Below are 22249 nucleotides of genomic sequence, written 5' to 3'. Positions count from 1 at the left end.
TTTAAAATACATAAAATACAGTCTGTATAATAAGTACTATACAGTTTACCTACAGGCTGTCACTGGAAGGTCCCTTCCAGCTTCCCTCACCATTGCCAGGTGTATGTGCCCCACTTATCTTCTGTGCGACATTACTATTACATTACACTACTACATAGCATTGTTTTCTAACAACTACTGGCATGTTCCTATTTAATGAAGCAAGAATGTCTGGCCTTGTCAGCCATCATTAAAGCCTGAGATTTCATTACCTTGTGTAAACTCATGAATAGACTATTTTAGTCTACCTGCTATAAATAAAACAAATAAAATAAAATAAAATAAAATAAAAAAGGAAAAAAAATAAAAATGCTACGTGGGTTTGGTACTGTTTTATTGCTTGAGCAGTCATTTGATGATATGTAATGAGAAAGCTGGTAACTGTCGAATCTGAAAAATCCCATGACAGTAGCAAGGAGGAAGAAAAAAGTAGACTTGCAATGACCTGAGCATCCGACTATTTGAGACCAACTTAAATAGGCATCAAAAGAAATTCTACCTAGGCCATGACTAAAACAAACAAAAGGAGACAATTCTTCACACCATGCGTAGCTGAGTTAAGGAAGTGTGCCACAGGACTTGTGGATGTCAAAAAATCACACTAGCTTGAGAAACAGAGTAGGCAAATTCACACATGGAAAATTTATTAAGGACTATTAAACATAACAACATCAATTCTGGTTTATTAAGCATCTGAGCCACATACCGCCTGGTGTTCAGACAGATTATTGGGGAAGCATCACTATATGCATATGCCTATAATTTCTACATTTTGCTAGGCATAAGCTATATATACGATCCTGGGCTAGATGGTCATGTTTTTTGATTCAGAGTACTTGTTCTTATCCTCTTTATTCCTAGCAATCTCTTTTACTCTGCTCTTCAATAATTTCTCTTTCAGTCTCTTTAGCATCTTTAAAATAAATATTACACCTGTGCTGTAAGCCTTTTATGTGGTGGTTTAAATAGTCTGCATGCCTTCTGCCTGCCTTTTCAATTTTCAAGTTGTTCCCTAAATGCTCTTTTCATTGCTCTTTTCCTATTTTTACATTGCTTCTTTTTTTAATGGTTAATATTACTATTGTGATTTTTTTTTTATCCTTGTAGGGATACTCACATACAATGCTCAGGACTAACTCAAGACTTACTTTTCATCATGAAACTTCTCAGATTAGCTGTTGAGTGCCTTTTAACAGAAAATTCTAGCAAAAACTAAGGATGCCTCAAACTGAAATGACAGAGAAGAAGGAATGCTTGGTAATGAAGTTATTTGTAGGATGGTTTTGGGATATACAAATATCAGATCTCTAGCCAGTGGAAAAAACCCAAACGAATCTGCTAAGAAAACATGCTGTAGGTAGATGACAGAAACCTGAAACCCATCCTATCAACACATACAAACCCCAAATAGCTGTAAATGAAGTCTTCCTGAGTAGCTAGAGAACTGATATTCTTAATTCTACAAGAGACTTTAGAATCACATGCAGAGGGACTTCCTCAAGAATTACTGAACACATCAGGCCAAAAAAAAAATACATCACATATCTGTGGAAACTTATGGAATCTTATGGTCCTTATCCATAAGGACCTTCTATGAGATCATCTAAAACTCAAGAACTGGATGCTGTAATATCTAGTTAGGGTTTCCAGCACCAGTAAGTCAGATATGACACTATTCTAAGTAGCAGTACATTTATCTAAGCAACTGAAAAACAGTGGCAGAAACAGAGACTGAGACTGAAGAGTGGATTTATAATTCTTCACACAACTGCAAAATCACTGGTCAGAATTTGGTTAAATGTATTGCCATCTGGTTTATCACAGGTAGTCTGCTCTCAAGATCTCGGAATCTGCATGATAACTGAAGGACTAAAACTGGAACAACTTACTGGCCCTAGATGTATATGGTATATGGTATGACTGCCTAACTATTCTTGCTAGAGGTCTTTATCTCCTTTAAAACATTTAAGACCTTCCCTGACTTGGAGCTGACTGCACCTCACTAGACAAACCTGTAGACTGCAGTCAAGTGCAACACACTAACATCACCAATGTGACAGGGGCAGCAGATGTATACACTGCGTCTCCTTTTGCTTGAAGTAACATCTGTGATGTGAGCAAATCTTTCTCAGGAAGGAGATGACAAGTTATTCAATTTTGACTACCCAAATTAGAGATGAGTGGGCTGGAAGGGTTAATGTGCAGATCCTAAATAGGAGTGAATGGAATACAGCCTCTTCCCTAATACATTCTCTCTTTTACGCTATTTTGTGGACTTGCAAGACTGTTGAGCTCTCTCTGATGCATGTGCCATGAATTCCAGTCATAAATTCTGGGATGGATGAGAGAAATCTACTCTGAAAATGTTACTTGGTAATGCTGATCCATTTTTTCAGTTGATGGTTCACAGAAAATAGGAGTTTTCCAGAGGAAATATGCTACTGCTGATGGATGAACTGACAGAACAAAAGAGGCATGAGCAGGTGGTGCAGACCACAGGCGTGCTCTTCTACAATTTCCAAAGATAATTCAAGTTCACCAGCTACTTGTCTGAAAAGGTGCAAAAACATTCTAAAATCCATCTTGCAATGATGGATCCAAAAAAGGATTTACTTTGCCCTGAGAAAAGAAGTAGTTTTGTTTTAACAAGCAATCATAGTGACATGGAATAACCCCATGCAGCAATATAGGCTGGGGGATGGCTGTCTGGGAAGCAGCTCTGCAGAAAAGCATCTGGGGTTCCTAATGTACAACAAGTTGAATGTGAGTCAGCAATATGCCCTTGCAGCAAAGAAAGCCAACCACATCTTGGGCTGTATTAGTAACGCTGTAGTCAGCAGGTCCAAGGAAGTGATTCTGCCTCTCTGTTTGGCACTTGTGAGACTGCATCTGCAGCACTCTGCCCAGCTTGGGGCTCCCCAGTATAATAAACATATTGAGATACTGGAGTGAATCCAGCAAAGGGCCAAGATGTTTAAGGGGCTGGAGAACATGAGGTACAAGGAGAGGTTGAGAGAGCTCAGCCTGTTCAGCCTTAAGGAGAGAAGGCTAAGGGGAGACCATATGGCTGTCTACAACTACTTGATTGGAGGATACAGAGACGATGGAGCCAGACTCTTCTTGGCATAGCAACAGGCCAAGAGGCAATGGACACAAGCTGGAGCTTGGGAAATTCCAATTAGATTTTTCAGCATGAGGGTGATCAAATACTGGAATAGGTTACACGAACAGGGTGGTTTGAACATCACCATCCTTAGAGCAACCTGATCTGATTAGACCTGCTTTGAGCTGGAAGATGGACTAGATGACTTCTGGATGCCCCTTCCAACCTAAATTATTCCATGACTCTTGTGATTCTGAAAGTGATCACAGAGGCTGATAATGTACTAGAGATGCTGGGTCAAGTACTTAGAAAACCTGCTGGTCTTGCTCTTCCATGTACACCAGAGCCAATGATACTGAAAACATCAGCAAACTAGCTGTGCTCCACATTCAGACAAAATGCCTTAGTCCACTGATAAAAGGGTCAGATCAGAAACAATGGAGTACAGGCATTTTGGCACAACCAGCCCAGAAGCCAGTCTGGGGCAGTTGTGAGTCATGTGGCTACACAGAAAAGGCCTACAGTATTTTTTAAAGGTAACATTTAGTCAGACTCTAGGAGCCAGAGAATAACTGTCTCATGGTAAGGAGAAATTGGAAAAATTGAAAGACCCTTCTTGACTAAGCAAACCTTGGGGAAAAGCCTGCTTAGTGGTTAAACACGAGCTTGCTTCTCTGACCTGTGCCTCTCAGTTACAGAAGTAGCAGCTTGGGGCAAGAACGTAACTGTTCAGTATTTACACCCAGTTTGCATACAGTGATTGTGAAAAGAGATACAGTATGAAAAGGTTGCTCCAAAAACTTAAAATGTTAACCTGTAGATTCATGGGAGCCCCTGTCTGTTAAGCATTGAGATATTCCCACGCCTCCTTCTGTCGACGGCCTTCCTTGGATGACCTGTAACCTCCCAAAATTGGGTAGAGTCACCAAAGCTAGGAGGGATCCATTTAGGGCTGGAAGTTCTCAAGACCAAAAGGAGTGGACAGTGACGGAGAAACACCTTCCCTATGAATTTCACAGGAGACTGAACCTTTGCCTGAGATACAGAAAATGTTTTCTGGACACATCTGTTTCTTCTGTCCTGAAGAAGGATGTGGATTAAAGAACAAGAAAGAGTCAAAACACAATGTGTTTGAAAATGAGCTGGTAAAGCTCTGGATAAGACCTGTTAGATTCTCTCTCACCGTCAGGGAGCAGAAGGGTACGTTGCTCTCCAAGAGAAGGTAAGCTGGGAGCCAAGAGTCACAGCAAGGCAGGCAGTGCCCATGACCTCACCAACAAGGAGCTGTGAAGCCATGTCAGCAAGTCAGGGTCAGGATCGTATCTGGAGATGGTAACCAGAGTAAGCCAGTGATAGCCAAGTCCATAGTGACAGGTAGGTCAGAAATGAAGCTGGAAAGTCAAGTCCATGGGTCAGGGTCTGGATCACCAGGATAAAAGGCCAGGCACAGGCATGGCTGCAATGCAGCTGAAATGTATCTCAGGAAAGAAGCTCCCAAGGGAAGGAGGAGTGAGTCACAGAATCACAGAATCGTTTAGGTTGGAAGGGACCTCTGGAGATCATCTAGTACAACCTCCCTGCTCAAGCAGGGTCCTCTAGAGCAGATTGCCCAGGATCACATCCAGACGGCTTTTGAATATCTCCAGCGAAGGAGACTCCACCACCTCTCTGGGCAACCTGTTCCAATGCTCTGTCACCCTCACAGGAAAGAAGTTTTTTCTCAGGTTCAGATGGAACTCCCTGTGGTTCAGTTTCTGCCCATTGCCTCTTGTCCTGTTGCTGGGCACCACGGAGAAGAGGCTGGCCTCATCCTCTTGACACTCCCCCTTCAGATACTTGTACACATTGATGAGATCACCTCTCAATCTTCTCTTCTCCAGGCTGAACAGGCCCAGCTCTTGCAATCTTTCTTCATAGGAGAGATGCTCCAGCCCTCTAATCATCTTGGTAGCCCTCCGCTGGACTCTCTCCAGGAGTGCCATGTCTCTCTTGTACTGGACAAGAGAACTGGACACAGTACTCCAGGTGAGGCCTCCCCAGGGCTGAGGAGAGGGGCAGGATCACCTCCCTCCACCTGCTGGCAACACTCTGCCTAATGCACCCCAGGAGACCATTGGCCTTCTTGGCCACAAGGGCACACTGCTGGCTCATGTTTAACTTGTTGTCCACCAGCACTCCCAGGTCCTTCTCCGCAGAGCTACTTTCCAACAGGTCAACCCCCAGCCTGTCCTGCTGCATGGGATTATTCCTGCCTAGGGGCAGGACCTTGCACTTGCCTTTGTTGAACTTCAGGAGGTTCCTCTCCGCCCAGCTCTCCAGCCTGTCCAGGTCCCTCTGAATGGCAGCACAGTCTTCTGGGGTGTTAGCCTCTCCCCGCAGTTTAGTATCATCAGCAAACTTGCTGAGGGTGCACTCTGTCCCTTCCTCCAGGTCATTGATGAATATATTGAACAAGACTGGACCCAGGACTGACCCCTGGGGGACACCACTAGCCACAGGCCTCCAACTTGACTCTGTGCCATTCACCACAACCCTCTGCGCTCGGCCATCCAGCCAGTTCTCCATCCACCTCACCGTCCACTCATCTAGCCCACACTTCCTGAGCTTACCTAGGAGGATGTGATGGGAGACAGTGTCAAAAGCCTTGCTGAAGTCCAGGGAGACAACATCCACTGCTCTGCCCTCATCTACCCAGCCAGTCATTCCATCAGAGAAGGCTATCAGATTGGTCAAGCATGATTTCCCTTTGGTGAATCCATGCTGACTACTCCTGATCACCTTCTTGTCCTCCAGATGCTTAGTGATGACCTTCAGGAGGAGCTGTTCCATCACCTTTCCAGGGATGGAGGGGAGGCTGACAGGCCTGTAGTTTCCTGGCTCCTCCTCCTTGCCCTTTTGGAAGACTGGCGTGACATTGGCTTTCTTCCAGTCCTCAGGCACCTCTCCTGATCTCCATGACCTTTCAAAGATGATGGAGAGTGGCCTAGCGATAACATCCGCCAGCTCCCTCAGCACTCGTGGGTGCATCCCATCGGGGCCCATGGATTTATGGATGTCAAGTTTAGACAAAAGATCTCTAACCTGATCCTCCTCAACCAAGGGAGAGTCTTCCTTTCTCCAGCCTTCCTCTCTTGTCTCCAAGGTCTGGAATTCCTGAGGACTGGCCTTAGCAGTGAAGACTGAAACAAAGGCAGCATTCAATAACTCTGCCTTCTCTGTATCCTTCATCACCAGGGCACCTGCCCCATTCAGCAGCGGGCCCACGTTTTCCCTAGTCTTCCTTTTGCTATTGATGTATTTGAAGAAGGCCTTCTTGTTGTCCTTGACATCCCTTGCCAGATTTAATTCCAACTGGGCCTTAGCCTTTCTTGTCGCATCCCTGCACGCTCTGACAATGTCCCTGTATTCCTCCCAAGTGGCCTGTCCCCTTTTCCACATTCTGTAGACTTCCTTCTTCTGTTGGAGTTTTGCCAGGAGTTCCTTGCTCATCCATGCAGGTCTTCTGCCCGCTTTGCTGGACTTCTTCCTCAGAGGGATGCACTGATCCTGAGCCTGGAGGAAGTGACGCTTGAATATTAACCAGCTTTCTTGGACCCCTCTTCCTTCTAGGGCCCTACCCCAGGAGATTCCCCTAAGTAGGTCCCTGAAGAGGCCAAAGTCAGCTCTCCTGAAGTCCAGCGTTGCAATCCTACTCATTGCCCTGCTCCCTCCTCGTAGGATCCTGAACTCCACCATCTCATGGTCACTGCAGCCAAGGCTGCCTCCAACCTTCACATCTCCAACTAGACCTTCTTTGTTCGTTAGTAGAAGGTCTAGCATTGCACCTCTCCTCGTTGGCGTCTCCACCACCTGAGTCAAGAAATTATCATCAATGCTTTGCAGGAACCTCTTTGACTGTTTGTGCCTAGCTGTGCTGTCTTCCCAACAGATATCAGGGTGGTTGAAGTCTCCCATGAGAACCAGGGCCTGTGATCGTGAAGCTTCTTCCAGCTGTCTGTAGAAGGCCTCATCTATGGCTTCCTCCTGATCAGGTGGCCTGTAGTAGACCCCCACAACAGTGTCACCCATGTTACCCTGCCCTTTAATCCTTACCCATAGGCTCTCAACTTGCTCTTCATCCACCCCGAGGCAGAGCTCCATACATTCTAGTTGCTCCCTCACATAAAGAGCAACTCCACCACCTCGCCTTCCTGGCCTGTCTTTCCTAAAAAGCACATAGCCATCCATGACCGCATCCCAGTCATGTGAACTATCCCACCATGTCTCTGCAACCACAATGAGATCATGGCCCTGCGACCGCACACAGATCTCTAACTCTTCCTGTTTATTCCCCATGCTGCGTGAATTGGTATACAGGCATTTCAGAGAGCCAGTCAAGCATGCAGGCTTCCCAGAAGAGGTGCAAGAGGATCCTCCATAGCCACATTGCATGCTGTCTCCCCTGGTTGTATGCACCCGCTGGAGGCATCCTGACTTGAGCGGTGTTTTATTGACTCCCCTGCCACTATACCACTCCCCTTCCCCCATCTTGCCTAGTTTAAAGCCCTCCGTACCAGGCTGGCCAATCTGTTGGCAAAGACACGCGTGCCCCGCTTGGTAAGGTGGATCCCATCACTCCCTATCAGCTGTTGATCTTCAAACAGGGTCCCATGGTCATAGAAACCAAAGCCCTGTTGCCAACACCAGCGGCGCAGCCAGCTGTTAACTTGGAAAATTCGTCTACTCCTCCTCCTGTCCTTTCCCCTCACAGGCAAGATTGAGGAGAAAACAACCTGGGCTCCCAGACCCTTGACCATCATTCCCAGAGCTCTGAAGTCCCGTTTGATGGTTTCCAGTTTGCCTTTCGTGTCATTAGCACCCACATGGAAGATCAGCAGAGGGTAGTAGTCCGACGCGTGGACAAGCCTTGGCAGTCTTTCCACGACATCTCTTATTCGAGCCCCTGGCAGGCAGCAAACCTCTCTGGACAAGAGGTCAGGTCGGCAGATAGGTGCCTCTGTCCCCTGCAGTAGGGAGTCACCCACAACAATCACTCGCCGTTTCTTCCGGGGGTTCCTGCACGGCACAGGGTCTGCCAGGCCAGTTGCCTCCCTTGGAGCCATGCCAAGCTCCTCCTCGGCTTGGAGGGCGCTAAACTTGTTCTTCAAGGGTAAGTCTTGAGGAGGAGCAAGAGCCTTTCTCTTTCTACGAGAGGTCACCAGCTTCCAGCCCTCTTCAACAGCGTTATGATGCACCTTTACACATGGTGCTGAGCCCTCTGACACCTCCGCTGCAGTGGGGACAGGGGACTCCCAGAGCTGAACAGTCTCCGAGAACGCCCTGTCAATCTCCCGCTCATCCTCTCGGATGCTACGCAGCCTACTAACCTCCTCCTGTAACTCCTTTATCTGGTGACGCAACTGGTCAACCACAGCACACCTCACACAGGAGAGCTGTCTGTCAGCCCAAACAGCTGACAGCTGTCTGTCAGTCCCTGCTGAGGCTTATGTCTTTCTTCACAGCAGTTCTTATAGGCAAATTGAACTTAACACGCAGGCAGGTAAACACCTAGAATGGGGCAGAGTGGGCTTCTAGCGTTCACATCTATCCCTTGGAATGGACTTTTGATTTAAAGCACCTGGAAATAGTACATTTTCCAGGGTTACTGTTTTCCCTAGACAAAAGGGTTGTGTTTCCTATAGCCTGAAGCCCTTCAGATTCAGGGAAACTGTAAATAAGGGTGAAGAGAAGAGAGGAAAGAAACAGGATATTACAAAAAGAGAAAAGTTATTGCCTGACAATAGGAAAAGGATTAGAAGTAATATCGAAGCAGGTCACTGGCAAGGATACAAACTTCAGAGAAGTGTTCCAACTTGGCCAGATTGCTGAGAACACCTTAAGGCAGTGAGCGTACTTCTCCCCTTAGCACATTTGCGTGATACAGAGGAGGAAGGCTACAAGAGTATATCGGGCTAAAAATTCTCCAACTTAAGTTCTTTAGAACATGTGCATTGCCAGCATAAATGCTCAAATGGACAATCACTTGAAGAAAAAAAGGTATTCAGAAATGACATAAAGAATAACAGGATGATTAGCAATGCTACAAAAATGCAGAATGTATTTACAATACTCGAAAGATATCTACCCAGAATCAAAGCACCTATTTACAACACGGAGGCCTATATATTAGAAAGTAATCATTCTGGAAAGAATGCTGAGTTCACTTATTAACCAAACGAGAAGTATCTCCTAGTGTGATGCTGCTGATAACAAGGCCAATGTGACCTATCAACTTGTAAAAGACTTTTTATGGACCTTTGCCTCTTTATAGAATATTTACTGAGAGCATTAGTGACAACAGTGTGTTCAAATATGCTTGCTACAAAAATGATATAGGAAAAAATGAATGAGTTCAGAAAAAAGCTGCAAGAACATTCAAATGTCTGGAAATTCCTCAGTATAGAGAACAATTTAAGATGTCCAAGCCATTTAACAATATTATAAGGATGTTTACGATATGACTGAGCAGCTCTGTAAGCAGAAAAAAGAGGCTTCTGGGCCATCAAAATCTGTTTGAAATTGTCACAGGTACAATATCCTGTAATCTCTGCCTGTAGAGAAGATTTTTTAATGTAGACGACTCTTAGCTGAAGAAGACATAATAAAGACAAAGGGATTCTGGCTGTATTAAAATAATTTCAATTTAGAAATAACATGACAATTTAAAAAACGAGGCAATTAATTATGGGAACAGTTACAATTGAGAACATTGGACTGCCTATCAAAAATATTTTCTTTCTAAAAAGAAATGCATTTTAGCTATCCATTTTAGTTTTTGTGAATCGGCTGACAAAATTGCAGCGCGACAAAAATTAACATTTGCCCATCAGCTGTATATTGCCTCAGATTTATCAGTCTATCATGAAAATGCGGCAATTAGTATCTGCTTAAACTATGCATTTTACTCTCAAAACAAAACAGCTGCCTGACTCATCAGTTTATGTGAGGATGTTAAATCTAATAAATTACCACAGCTGTGATCAACACATTTAGAGAAACAGCTGAAATCTCAGCTACTTCACTGTGAAATGGTAAATGACTTTTTCACTCTTCGATGTCCTGAGGTAGGAAAAAAACATTATCTTCAGGAACTGCAGGGTTTCTATTGCCCTGTGAAGCATATTTCTACAGGTTATTTGCTAAACCATTTATTTCAAAATGGTGAAGAATACAAGTGTCTTCACGTAGATAGCTAGACTTCCAGTGACAATATTTCTTCCTCTAATAATGAGATATATATCATAATTCATAGGAATCAGGAATTCTCTTTGCCAGTACATATTAAGTTTATTAAGATTATTAAGATTATTATCCCAATTTTTTTTCAAAACACAAAGCTGTGCCTAACAGTACGATAACATCAACTCAACCAACAAGTAGTGTGAGACAGAACCAAGACGTAAACAAAGGCAATTGCTGCCAGGTAAACTGAAAACTGCCCAAAGGCTTCACTGACATGTTTGCAGCACTAAAAAACATGGTCCTAGAACTATAATTCAGTAGGTATGCAAAGAAACAAAGAACAAAAAACCCCACCTCATCCAGGAAATAGACTCTTATGGTACACTGGAGGTAACAGAAAATAAATCCATCTACTTAATGCTTTCAAGGTCCTTCTCACTGTGCCACCATCTTCTTTGCCACAAATGACATATTTATTTGGTAATATTGCAATGAAATACTTTTTATTCTCAAATATTGAACACGTTCAAATTTTGTAGCACTTCTTCGTAAAAGAAATTATTAAAATCCAGTTTCCTAATTGAATACTAGAAGCCAATGGGTTATCCTGAGACCCTTCCAAATACGACTGAAGTGAATGAACATCACAGTTAGTACTAAAGAGGGGTAAATATCAGAGATACATTTACAGCACGTGGTAACGACGCTATCAAGATAATTAGACTATTTAAAGAAGTGGAAAAATCTTTGGGATAATGCAGTAACTGGTGCGCAATCACTATCAAAGACAAAATTTCTACTGCTGTTGCCAGGAGAGACCTACTTATTGTCCCCGATTTCTTTACTCGCACTTATATACACCAAAAGCCTTAATTTCCAGAGATACTCAGAAATTAAATATGTCCCAGAAATTAGAAAGAACGTTGTTCCACTGTAGCCATGCTGCAGACCTCCACTTCTGTGACAAACCAATCCCCAAGAATACATTTAGGGAGTGCAAGACCTTGCCGTAAAGAGCTGAAAAACAGATCGTCTAGCTCTGCTGCACTGAGCTTTATAAATATACCCCTAAGAAGGGAAAGGGTGGTGAATTGGGCCAAGCTGGCGATATCATTCTGCACTTAACAGCACTTGTCCAGTCCAGAACTGGCATTTCTTCCGAAAAGACTGTTTCACAGAGTGTTCTTGCGAAGAATCACAAGGCACAGAGCTCATGGTAGAAGAGGCAGTAGGATCCTATGTCCCAGCAGCAGTAGCAAAAGCTAAATATATGAGTGAGAGTAAATAAAGAATGTGATTGAAGACACTGCGATCCATCTATTTTACTCGCTGATGAAGTGCTGATATATCAGAGGCCAAAAATAACTGGCTCTGAACCACTGACACCAACAAAAAGAAGTGAAAAATCAATCATCTTTTTAAAATGATTGACCTGCATCATGGGTATGTACTTCTCCATGTTTCTGAGAAACACACAACGCAGTGATTTTTGACTGAAATAAAGACCACTCTTCCATATCAGACTACTGTTATAGGGGCATGCGACTGAAGATCTATACTTAAAGCTGTTTCCTTTACTGCTAAACCAGGCTTCCTATTTTATTGCTCAATGCAGATGCTGAATTTGACCCGGTATTTTATCTCTTTCACACATTGCACCTCATCGTAATCATCAAAAGCGCCCATCGCACACATTATGGGGACTATGAATAGAAACAACAGTACAAAACAGCTGCTGTAGAATGAAGTGGATAACTTACACCAAAAAAGCCAAAAGATATCATAAATCTTGTATGACCTCTTTTCAAAATGTCCCCAGTAAAGGACTGATGTATCAGTTAAAATCACCATGTTATCATCAGTCATATTAAATTTATCAGTGAAATGTACTTTGTAAAACGTGTCATAGCTCAAAACATAAACTAAGACAACTGGACCTATCTAACCTGAGTGTTCAAAGCAGGTTCATAAAACCATGTTTTGGATCCTGAACAAGTGATCTGCTTTTTCCAATAGTTTATTTTAAATATTTCCGTATCTGGCAGATCTTTATACAATACTGTTAATTTTAAATCACTAGCTCTATTTATCAATCTGCTTATTAAATATGTAGTTTATGTGAAATGACTTAGCATGAAATTGATAAAGAAGCAATTCTGAAATGTAGAATCAAAAACATGCTTTTAAGGCTCCAGAAAGTAATGAGGAGCCTATTTATATTTTTCTTGAAATTAAAACTTCATATTTTTGTCAAAATACCGAACATTTAGAGAAGATTGATTTCAAACTCTTAAATGAAGAGCAAAAATGTTCTGCTTATTGAAACATCATCCTCTTCACATAATCCACTTCAATTCTGAGAAATAACTTCTCAGTGACTGAAGGGTGAGGATGAAAAGGAGGAGAGAAAGTTCATTTCTACATTATCCAGGACAAGCTAAACCTAATGAAGTGACAATGGGTGGATTTGTATACACCCTATGCAATTTTCAAAACATTTAACTTTTGATAACAAACATATACTCCTCTTGTAAAGCTACTATTATTCTCATCAGTCAGAGCAAAAATGGCTACATCACTTCTCAGGTTACATTTCTGTAAGCAAAGAGTCAGCACCAGAAACTTGGGATAGTATCTGTAGTAGCTGGTAGGATTTTTGTTGATATGAGCACCACGCATTTGAGATTGTAAGATGTGATTCAAGGGGATAATTTCCTTTCCATTTCTATGTGAAATCACCGTATTCCTGTATTTTACAACATTCTACTATGGGAAAAACATTAAAGAAAATTACAGAATCTGAGAAAGGTTCAGGCTGGGAGGGGCCTCTGGAGAGCTACAGTCCAACATCTTCTTTCCAAAAAGGGCTAAACTGAAAATGAGATGAGGTTGCTTGGGGCGTTTGTAACCCAGAAATATGATTTTTACCATCACGCCACAGGCTTTGTACTCAACACAGGATCTCTTGACTACTCTGAGCTTGCCTTGGTCTGTTTTTAGCTGTGGTAGCACTTGCTGTGGGGCCAGGTGGGGTTACCTCATGCATTTGCATGCAGGCAAGGGTAAGACTCTGGGGAAATGCCTACAGGGTAAGACTCTGGGGAAACCTCTTGCACCCCATCTGGGAGATCAGCAGGTTTGGATGCCTCTCTGCAGCTTCCCTCCGCTAAGCCAGCTGGTTCTGAGTTACGTATTGACAGCTCCACCGTCTGGGGTACTAGACTGTTAGCCAAATAGTATTCACAACATTGTGCATTATACAACAGTTCTCCTGGAGAAAAACATATAATGTCTACTGTCTGGCTCTGAGGTTTACAAAGCAGCATGTCGTAGCAGCTTCCAGTTTGCAAGTGTGTAGTTTTCACTCGAGGTATACAGTGAGTACAGCAGGAATTGCCACCTTCCCGGGGGTCACTACTGATGCGCAGGGTTTAACTGCGTTGGGTGTTAGGCACCACCCTGCAGGCAGTTACTGAAGCCTGAGGTGAGCCGTCCAACACAGGACGAAAAATAATGGTGTACATGCAGTTTGCACTTATCCTGCTGCTGAGGAGTAAAGATCGAGCCCTGTTGTTTCTGGGAGCTCTGCCCAAATAGGGATGCCCATAAAAATTCAATGAAAGGGACAGCACCGGCAGGAGAGGTTCACTGCAGGATGGCCTACAGCCCGGTGATTAAGATATTCCCAACGGGAAATACAAGATGTGAACTCAAGTCCTTTTTGCACAAGCAAAGACTAATCTAAACATAGACGTGGTCTTATCTACGCAGCTTAGAGTAGCAAGAGAACTGTAACAGAATGGAGCATAAACAGAATTTAGGGGAGAAAAACCCTGTTGGAAGTTTGTTGCTTTTGTTGATAAGATGATATCAGATGTGTTTGCATACTTAAAACTAGAACTAAATCAAAGCTTTTTCTTCTGATTTGCCATACAAAACTTTATGTATCACAGCTAAGAAGCACCCCAGTGAAACCAGAGCAAAACAAGTCATGCTCAGGCAGAATACAGGACAACTGTTTGCCTTGCCTTGGCACAGCATGACCATCAAAGTGGCTCATTGAAATAGTATTTCTTTCTTTTCCTCATTGGAAACCCCATGCCCATTAACTGGGCTTTTCTGCCCGTCTTCCACGTGATCTGAGATGCAGAACTGGTTACTTAAGCTCCTCCTCAGAACAGTCTAGAATTTTGGTACTGATGTGTAGAGAACATAAAGAATTGGCCACTCATCTACGTATTACTGCTGCATACATGTACAAACAAGCTTGGAGTACCAAAAAAAAAATTCTAAAAGACCAAAGCCAGTCTTCATTTCTCCTGCTTAGTAATCCTGAAGCTATATTTAAAAAACAACAACAACAACAAAAAGCCAGGAAGCCCTTAGCTAAACTTTTCTCTGTTCATGAAAATATTAGTTTAAAATGCATTAACTGAATTTTGAAGAATTCACACTTTATATATTGGTTCCAAATAATACATTTCAAACATTTTTGTTCTTCGCTAAGAACCTCAAGTGTCAGCAATTTATGAGATTTCTTTGCTTGACATTCATTTCGCAGTAGTTTTAAAGTATTTCAGTTCTTGCAATGAATGGTATCGCTTCACCATATTTCAGTGAAAAAGTTAAAATCCCACTCAATGATTTGAAACCTCATTCATTTCAATCTGCTACCCGAGTGCTGTTTCTAAAACCATCATTATACTGCCTCTTTTTTAAAGATAGCATCCTAGAGAACCCACTGAACATCAATACCTGACAAACAGCTACCTGCTACGTTGTAAGAATTTCTCAAAGCGTATTTCCTACGTCTCATAATACGTCTTCTCCCCAGAAGAGAGAGAGAAAAGTAATTATGTTAAACACTTGTCAGTGCTAAGATCTCTAACTTGGTGAGTCATTATCCCTGCAAACTGCCAGCCAGGCTGTCTCCGTGGGACAAATAATGTTATGAGGCTATTTTAAAGGGGTATCTTGAAACGAAATTGCTCACCTTAGGAGGTCAGAATAGTTTCACATTCCTCTTTTGTATATATTGGACCTCAACCCATGGGCAACGTCCTGGCTGGTCCTCAGACCTGCTTCGTCACCATGAACTTCCCTGATGATCTGGACTCTTGGGTGATCCTCGCCACCACCACCAGGTTTGAGGGACTCGCGTCACTTGGGTACCATGGGACGAGGTCTCGGCTGGCCGGGTCCCGCCCGGCCAGCCACGTTACCACCTCGGCTCCCTGTCCTTTAGGGAGCAGCCAGCCCCTGCTGCACCCCGACAGAAACACACAGCTGCATGGGTACAGTACTTCAAACTGGTATCTGGGTCCATCTATTCACACCCCTCCATTTCACCAGATATTAATGCACATCAGTCGCATTCATAAATACTGAATTCAGTGCTTCTCTCCAGTCCATTGGCATAGCTGTTGAGTGGCGATTCAATATATTTGTCTATTAATACTACCAAAATGGCGTTCTCCAAAAAGTTGTTCAAAGATAAACAACAGCAACAACAAAGAAAAGTAATAGCTGACTACATCTGTATGGCCTTATTCTCAAAACAATACTTCTCGCTGAAGTAAATTAAATTTTGCTTGTGCAAGAGATGGAAAAGCAATGGTCATGCTACAGCCTTTAACAGGCTAATAAAAGCTTTGATCAAAATAAGCTTAGCGTTTTTTAATACACACCTGCTCCTACCATTTCAGTGCATCCCAATCCTATGCAACAATATGACTGACTTTTGCTACCTGAATACTAACAACATGGACCGGCTCCTGTATTGCTTGGTTAACAAGGCAGTATTAAAAGATAAACTAAAGTACATCCATTTCTCTGAGTCTGCAAACTTTGTATTCCATAACTACATTAACTCGAGTAGGAAAAAAATCTTCAGAAATTAATCCTCATTCACATGTTCACATTTAAACATCCAGCATTCATAAGTGTCTTAATAAGGACCTGCACCTGCTTCTCTTTTGGGCTGGAAAAACTGTTAAACGGGACAAAGGGCCTATTAAGGAGTTGAGAGGGTAAAGCCTGAAGATATCTATTTCAGAAGATCTAGTGGTTCAGAGTCAGAAAAAGAAAAACAAACAGTAACATATTCATAGAATTCTGCCCCCCTTTTTAGGGGGGCCTAGCTGAGTTTAATCTGTTGTTGGTCCATCTGCTATTAATTAGCACCAAAAATGCACAAATCAAGACCTGCAGTACACTACTTATAGGTGTGCAGATGGATCTTAGCTAGCTGTGTGTGATATATTTATTTCAATCAAAACACAAATATGATTATATCTACTTAGATATATAACAAATTAGGTGCAATTCTCTTCTTTAGCATTCTTTAATAAACACACAATTTATTAACGAAAGATGGCTGTTGTGCTATCCATCTTGCTGGGCTCCAGCATATTATAAATCTAGCCGCTCCAGATAACAGAGAACAAGCATCTGACATAGGATTGTAAATATTTTTGCTTTTCTCCATTGCCAGGCTCTTGACAATTTTTGTAAGACCTTCAGAAGCATCAGGAGATCAAAACTGCTTGCTGATATCTTTCCACAGAAGTTAATGGTGTTTAACAGATAATACAAATCTGCTGAAAATACCAGCTAGCACTATGCCTGTCCTAACTACTGATTTCTACAAGCATCTTCCTTACTCTTTGATTTTACCTATTGACAGTGTGTCCAGGAACATATTTTCCTAATTCTGGCAGACATACTAGAGACTCCCTGTCCTGCAGTGGTACTCCTTCCACAAGCCTGGCAGTAGTTGCCTTGCACCTGTAAGTTGTCCCACTGCAACTAGTTTGGCGATATTCACAGTTTCAATAGAGGAATGTGAGGCAAAAAATGCGTGCATTGCATGGGATCAGCTACAAAGCCTGTTCATGCACTGCACGCAGCTCATGGAGCGAGAAGTGGAAACTTACAGACGACTGCCCTTATACAACCTCTCCCGAAAATAGTGCCTTATGTAGATCTTGCATCTAATAATCAAAGCCTCTGTTCACTGTACTACGTTCTCCTTAAGGCTATTTATCGAACCCCACGATGGGGCTCCTTTTCCGGGTTAGATTTGGGAGGTGGCCCGTCCGCCCACGTCACAGCCAGTGATGGTCATCTGGAGAACGAAGGCCACATCTGCGTCTAGATGGAAGTGCCGGATTTAGGGGCTTGGTACAGCCGATGGTACATTAGGCTGCCCGGTCTCACGCCCCACAGATGTGCCGATCGCCACCAACGTCCCTCCAGCTCACAGCCAGGGTAAAGCATAGACAGAGGTCCAGCGGTTCCGGAAGACTGAGCAGACTCACCGCCTACACGAAGAATTTCACTCTGCTTTAGTGAACTAAAGGTTTATATCGGCAAGCCTGATCTACCGAGCTAGGTCAGGCGCTAGGCTGCCACCACTCGGTCCTGCTACCTCACGCGAGGCCAGAGGACCTCACAGGGCCCATGCCTTAAAACAACGCCCGGGAGAGCGCAGACGCTGGCTCAGGAGGGAACCACTGGATAGCTCTCCCCTGGCCGTCAAGCGCTCACGTAGCCAACGGGATAAGACAAGCAAAGCCGGACCCCGCTCATGCAGTCGGCAAGCCGTGTCACGTCCAGTAAGATTGTGGTTGACCTTTTCCCCGGGCAGGCCAGAGCCACGTCCGTGAGGGTCGTCAGGACCGCCACAGCAACTTCAGCCACTGCAGAATGAGGCTAGCCCCTGGATCAGGTAACACCTGCTAAAGTCCTGGTACGGCCTCTTCATTTGCTCTTTTTGTCTTCTAAAGTATTGATAGCGGATCTTGAAAACCTTGATTTAAAATGGCTGCAGGTGTTTGTGAGACTATTGTGACCAACAAATAGCCCCTATTCATGGGAGAAGACTCAGACAGAGGGGTGGCCCTTTGGATCTCAAGGACAGTGCAGAATGCGGCTCCTTAATCCTTGCTGTTGCACAGAGAACTGACTTTATCTCAACACAAAGAGGGCCGGAGGGTGATCTTTGTGTCAGATAAATAGCCAGTTAAGTAGTTAGACCTGATGTAAATGTTTCTTCTGAGCTGTCCAAAAGAATGTGAAGGTCTCCCTGAGAACAGCCAGATCAGCGTGGGGGAAGTGTATACATGGCTTAGCCCAACAAAAAATATAAAACCTCAACAACTAACAATGAAATTTCGAAGAGAGCAACGGGCTTGAGTTGGCATTTATCCACGTATTCCTTCCCAGCAATTGGAGACGCCCAGCATCATGACAGCGAGCATATTTGAGATCAGTAATGGCAATCACATTGGTATTGTGGTTGAACTGTCTAGCTAGATTTTGTTAAGTGTATACACTTGAATTGTGATTTCAGTATATTGCTGAATCACTCTGCTAAATCAAAAATCCCGTGTAACATCAAATTCTTTAAAAATAAACTTTTATATTAAACACTGCACTCTCCATATGCGTGGAATATCTAAAAGAACCTGGTCAGAGAATACTGGACTCTCACGCTAATCCCCAGGCACAAAAGTTAAGGTCAGCTGGGACGTACTAGACATATATTTAAATGCACCATATGCTGCAATAGAAATGTGTCCATGAAGGCTCTGTTCTCCAGCCCTAAACAATTCAAAGAAGTTAGAGTCTGGAGACCTTCTGAGCAAAATACACCTATCTTCTTTACTACTTGATGCACTAATTTGCATTTCAAATTATTTTACATGAAGTACCTATCTGTCAGGATGATAGGCACTGTACAGAACTTGCAAACAGAAGAAGAAATATATAAAGCAATCAGAGAAGCCTTTTATTCAGCTGCTGCAGTAAATGACAGAAAGTCTCATTACGCAATTCCCCTAGCTCTTCTTAATACACCTGACCCTTAGAACTACATCACATGATTCATCAGTATTGTAGTTTGAAATACTTTAAAAACAGTGCAGTACTGCCTTATGGCAATGATTTCACACTACTGTTCTTGGGCACAAAGAGCTGTTGATTCCCAAAGCATAAATGTTACATCACACAACTTATCCTATGAGGACAACAAAAGAGAGATGTGAAAACAGAGTCGATACAGCAACTTCAACTTCCATTATCGTAAAACATTTTCAGAAATCAAATAGAAGAAAACATGCATATGGCAACACGAATAATTATAATACCTTCTTAACTTCTGATGGAAATTGTGCAAAATCCTGTTCAAGAGACTTTGCCCACTTTGTTAAGTACCTTTCAGTAATTCAGTAAGTGTTCTTGCATTGGCAAACCAGACTATATAGTGAGGGATGGGGGATAATGGGGAAACAGCAAAACAGATCCAAACATGATAGTGACTTTACCTGCTGTCGCTTCTCAAATTCTAACTTGATACGGGATTTGATGCAGTTGCACGTGTCCTGATAGGTCTGCTGCAGCGCAAGTTCCATGAGATGTTTGTGGTACGCTCCTGCCAAGTTCCCACAGATAAAAATGATTACATTTGCCAATATCTAGGGATTTAGGGAAAAAAAAAGAGCAAGTGTCAGGGAATTTATTTACACAAGTTAGCAGAATATAGCTTTTGTTTGAAGTTTATGTCTAGCAAAGGTTCACCTTCTACAAAGCCTTCAGAATGAGAGACCAAGTCCCCAAAGATAATACCATTTTAACGTGGGATGAAATAAGAATGCTGATGAACCACACGTTTGCCTATTTAATGAGGTATGTGTTTTCTCAAAAAGAAATTCAGTTCATGTTCTATATCCACTGCTGAGTATTAATTAGGTAGGAACATCATTTACTGGTGCTAAATGACAGCTATGGCTCCTAATGACATCACCAGAAGTCATGCCAAGCTCTTTCGGCAAAACAGTTTCTTTTGTAGTGCCACATGATCAAAAGGTGAAAAGATTCACCTACATCAACAGCCCGACCAGCATTTTATCTCAGCCTGACCCACTACTATCCTACAGCCAGCTGTTAAGTATTAACCTTGGTGATGGTCAATAATGTGTAAGAAAGTGAGATCTCTCTCTCTGCTGGAATACACTTTTATCTACTACCAAAATTTGCCTAAAACACAAAGCTAAATTAATAAAATTTAGGTTCAGGACCAGATGCTCAGTGGGCACAACAATACATGAACATGAGAATTAAGTTTGCTTCAAGAATCTTTTTTTGTTTATTAATTGTACGGAACATTTTAGAGCCAGGAGGCAAGAGAGGATGGAGGCAGTTCTTTCCTGTACTTCTAACTGCAAAAAGGACAGTATACTGCTTGGTGATGCTAGCACTTTCAACCATCCCCATCTTATCACTTCAAAGAAGAGAATCAGTCACCCACCCTAGGCGAATCAGAGCAAAATTAACACGTTAAAGAAATGAAACCAATTCTTAATTCAGTAAAAAAGATCATACTACAAGAGAACTGAGGTTGAGGATCCAGCTGCACCACGGTCAGTGTGGGTCCCTATCCATAAGGCCATTAGTGCTCCACATGGCCTGGATGGGAAGGACTATACCACGTAGTGCTTGTGGTCTGGAAGGTGGGGAGGAAGAAGGGAGGCTGCAATTTCATCAATTCTCCACAGTTAATCCAAACATGAGATTCATGATAGATTTCCACAGTGATCATTCACGGTTCTTTTTGATGTTCCTACTTATCAGATCAGTCTCTTGTGGACTGCTAGTAGTGAAAGAGCCAGCAATGCCAGAAAAAAAGGCAGATGGTATGCTACAGAGGTTCAAAGAAAAGAGACAGATTTTCCTATTAACAGAAATCCTTCTTTATTCACAAAAAGATACATAAAGTTTCAATGCTCCCTTTATAAATGAACATTTTAAAATTGCAGTTTTCAAGAACTGCTTTTATTTTCCTCACAAATGATAACATTGTTAAAGATGATATCTGTTTCTCCGTCTGCAATATGTTTGAAGTCTAATCTCTCACGGTTCCCCAGAGCTAGAAACAGAAACTGTACAGCTTTGCAACAACAGGATTGACGTGTTTCAGTCTGATAAAACTTTTCTTTCCCCAGAACTTTAAGATCATGTTTTTAAAATTTTCTAAAATACGTAATTCAAATATAAAAACAAGGATAAAAATCTACATTTCTCATTTTCTCCAAAGAACTTCTATTACTAAGTAGATAGACTAGGAGAGACTACAGTGCAGGGGTAGCGTGCTCCAGCTGCCCAACACAGCTACTATTTTACGCAATGAAACGGTGAAATGGGAACAAATGCCTGAAAATAAAGATTGCTGGGCACAGAAAATTCTCAGATATGTGGGAGGAAGATTTATTAACAAAATAAACACATTAACTTAACAGTTGATGACAGTAACTGACAGCATACTGTCAAAAAGAAACTTTATGTGAAGCTCGTTGTTCAAAAGCTGTACACTTCATAAAGTTATAGGCTATTTAATGCAAAACACCAGGAATACAACCAATCCAAATAAAGAAAATACTGAGAGAGCTAGATGGAGGAGTAAATTATGAGTATCATCTTCACAGCCATAGAAAAACAGATTACAGTTTTATGACTGAACCAGCTCAAGTGAGAAAATAGATGGAAACAAGTGACTGACAGGCAAGGCAGCTAATTAACCAGACTTGGCACATTCTCAATGGCGTAATTCAGCCCACATGAAGCTCTGCGCTGGCTTCCAGTACCTGAACTAGGCTGCTCAAAGGCAAGTCAGATATCTCAGCCATAGATATCTAGAGCTATTTACTGTAGCTCTAACGTAGGTGTATGAAGGATTATGGAGAGAGCAAATTCTTTTGGCCAGCATGGAGTTCATTCAGAAATGTGTCACTGGGTATTAGAGCAATTTTCCCAGAAATGGTTGAACTGTTTTCTAACTCATCCTCAAACTGAAAGGTTTTCGCTCGCTGTCTGGTGCTGCTACAGTGG

At 42.5% G+C, this 22249-nt stretch overlaps 1 protein-coding gene across 2 annotated transcripts in view; it reads right to left on the bottom strand.

Annotated features, from left to right (window-relative positions):
• The window catches only part of ADCY2 (adenylate cyclase 2), a 201854-nt gene that overhangs the window by 84407 nt on the left and 95198 nt on the right, over window positions 1-22249 (bottom strand). For both annotated transcript variants that reach the window (XM_068931363.1, XM_068931364.1), the window contains one exon: window positions 19690-19839. In XM_068931363.1, the coding sequence (XP_068787464.1) occupies window positions 19690-19839 (150 nt within the window). The remainder of the gene's footprint in view (window positions 1-19689; window positions 19840-22249) is intronic.

The sequence above is a fragment of the Struthio camelus genome, chromosome 2 (assembly GCF_040807025.1).
Source record: "Struthio camelus isolate bStrCam1 chromosome 2, bStrCam1.hap1, whole genome shotgun sequence".
Lineage (NCBI taxonomy): Eukaryota > Metazoa > Chordata > Aves > Struthioniformes > Struthionidae > Struthio > Struthio camelus.
This window is presented reverse-complemented; position numbering and strand designations above follow the sequence as displayed.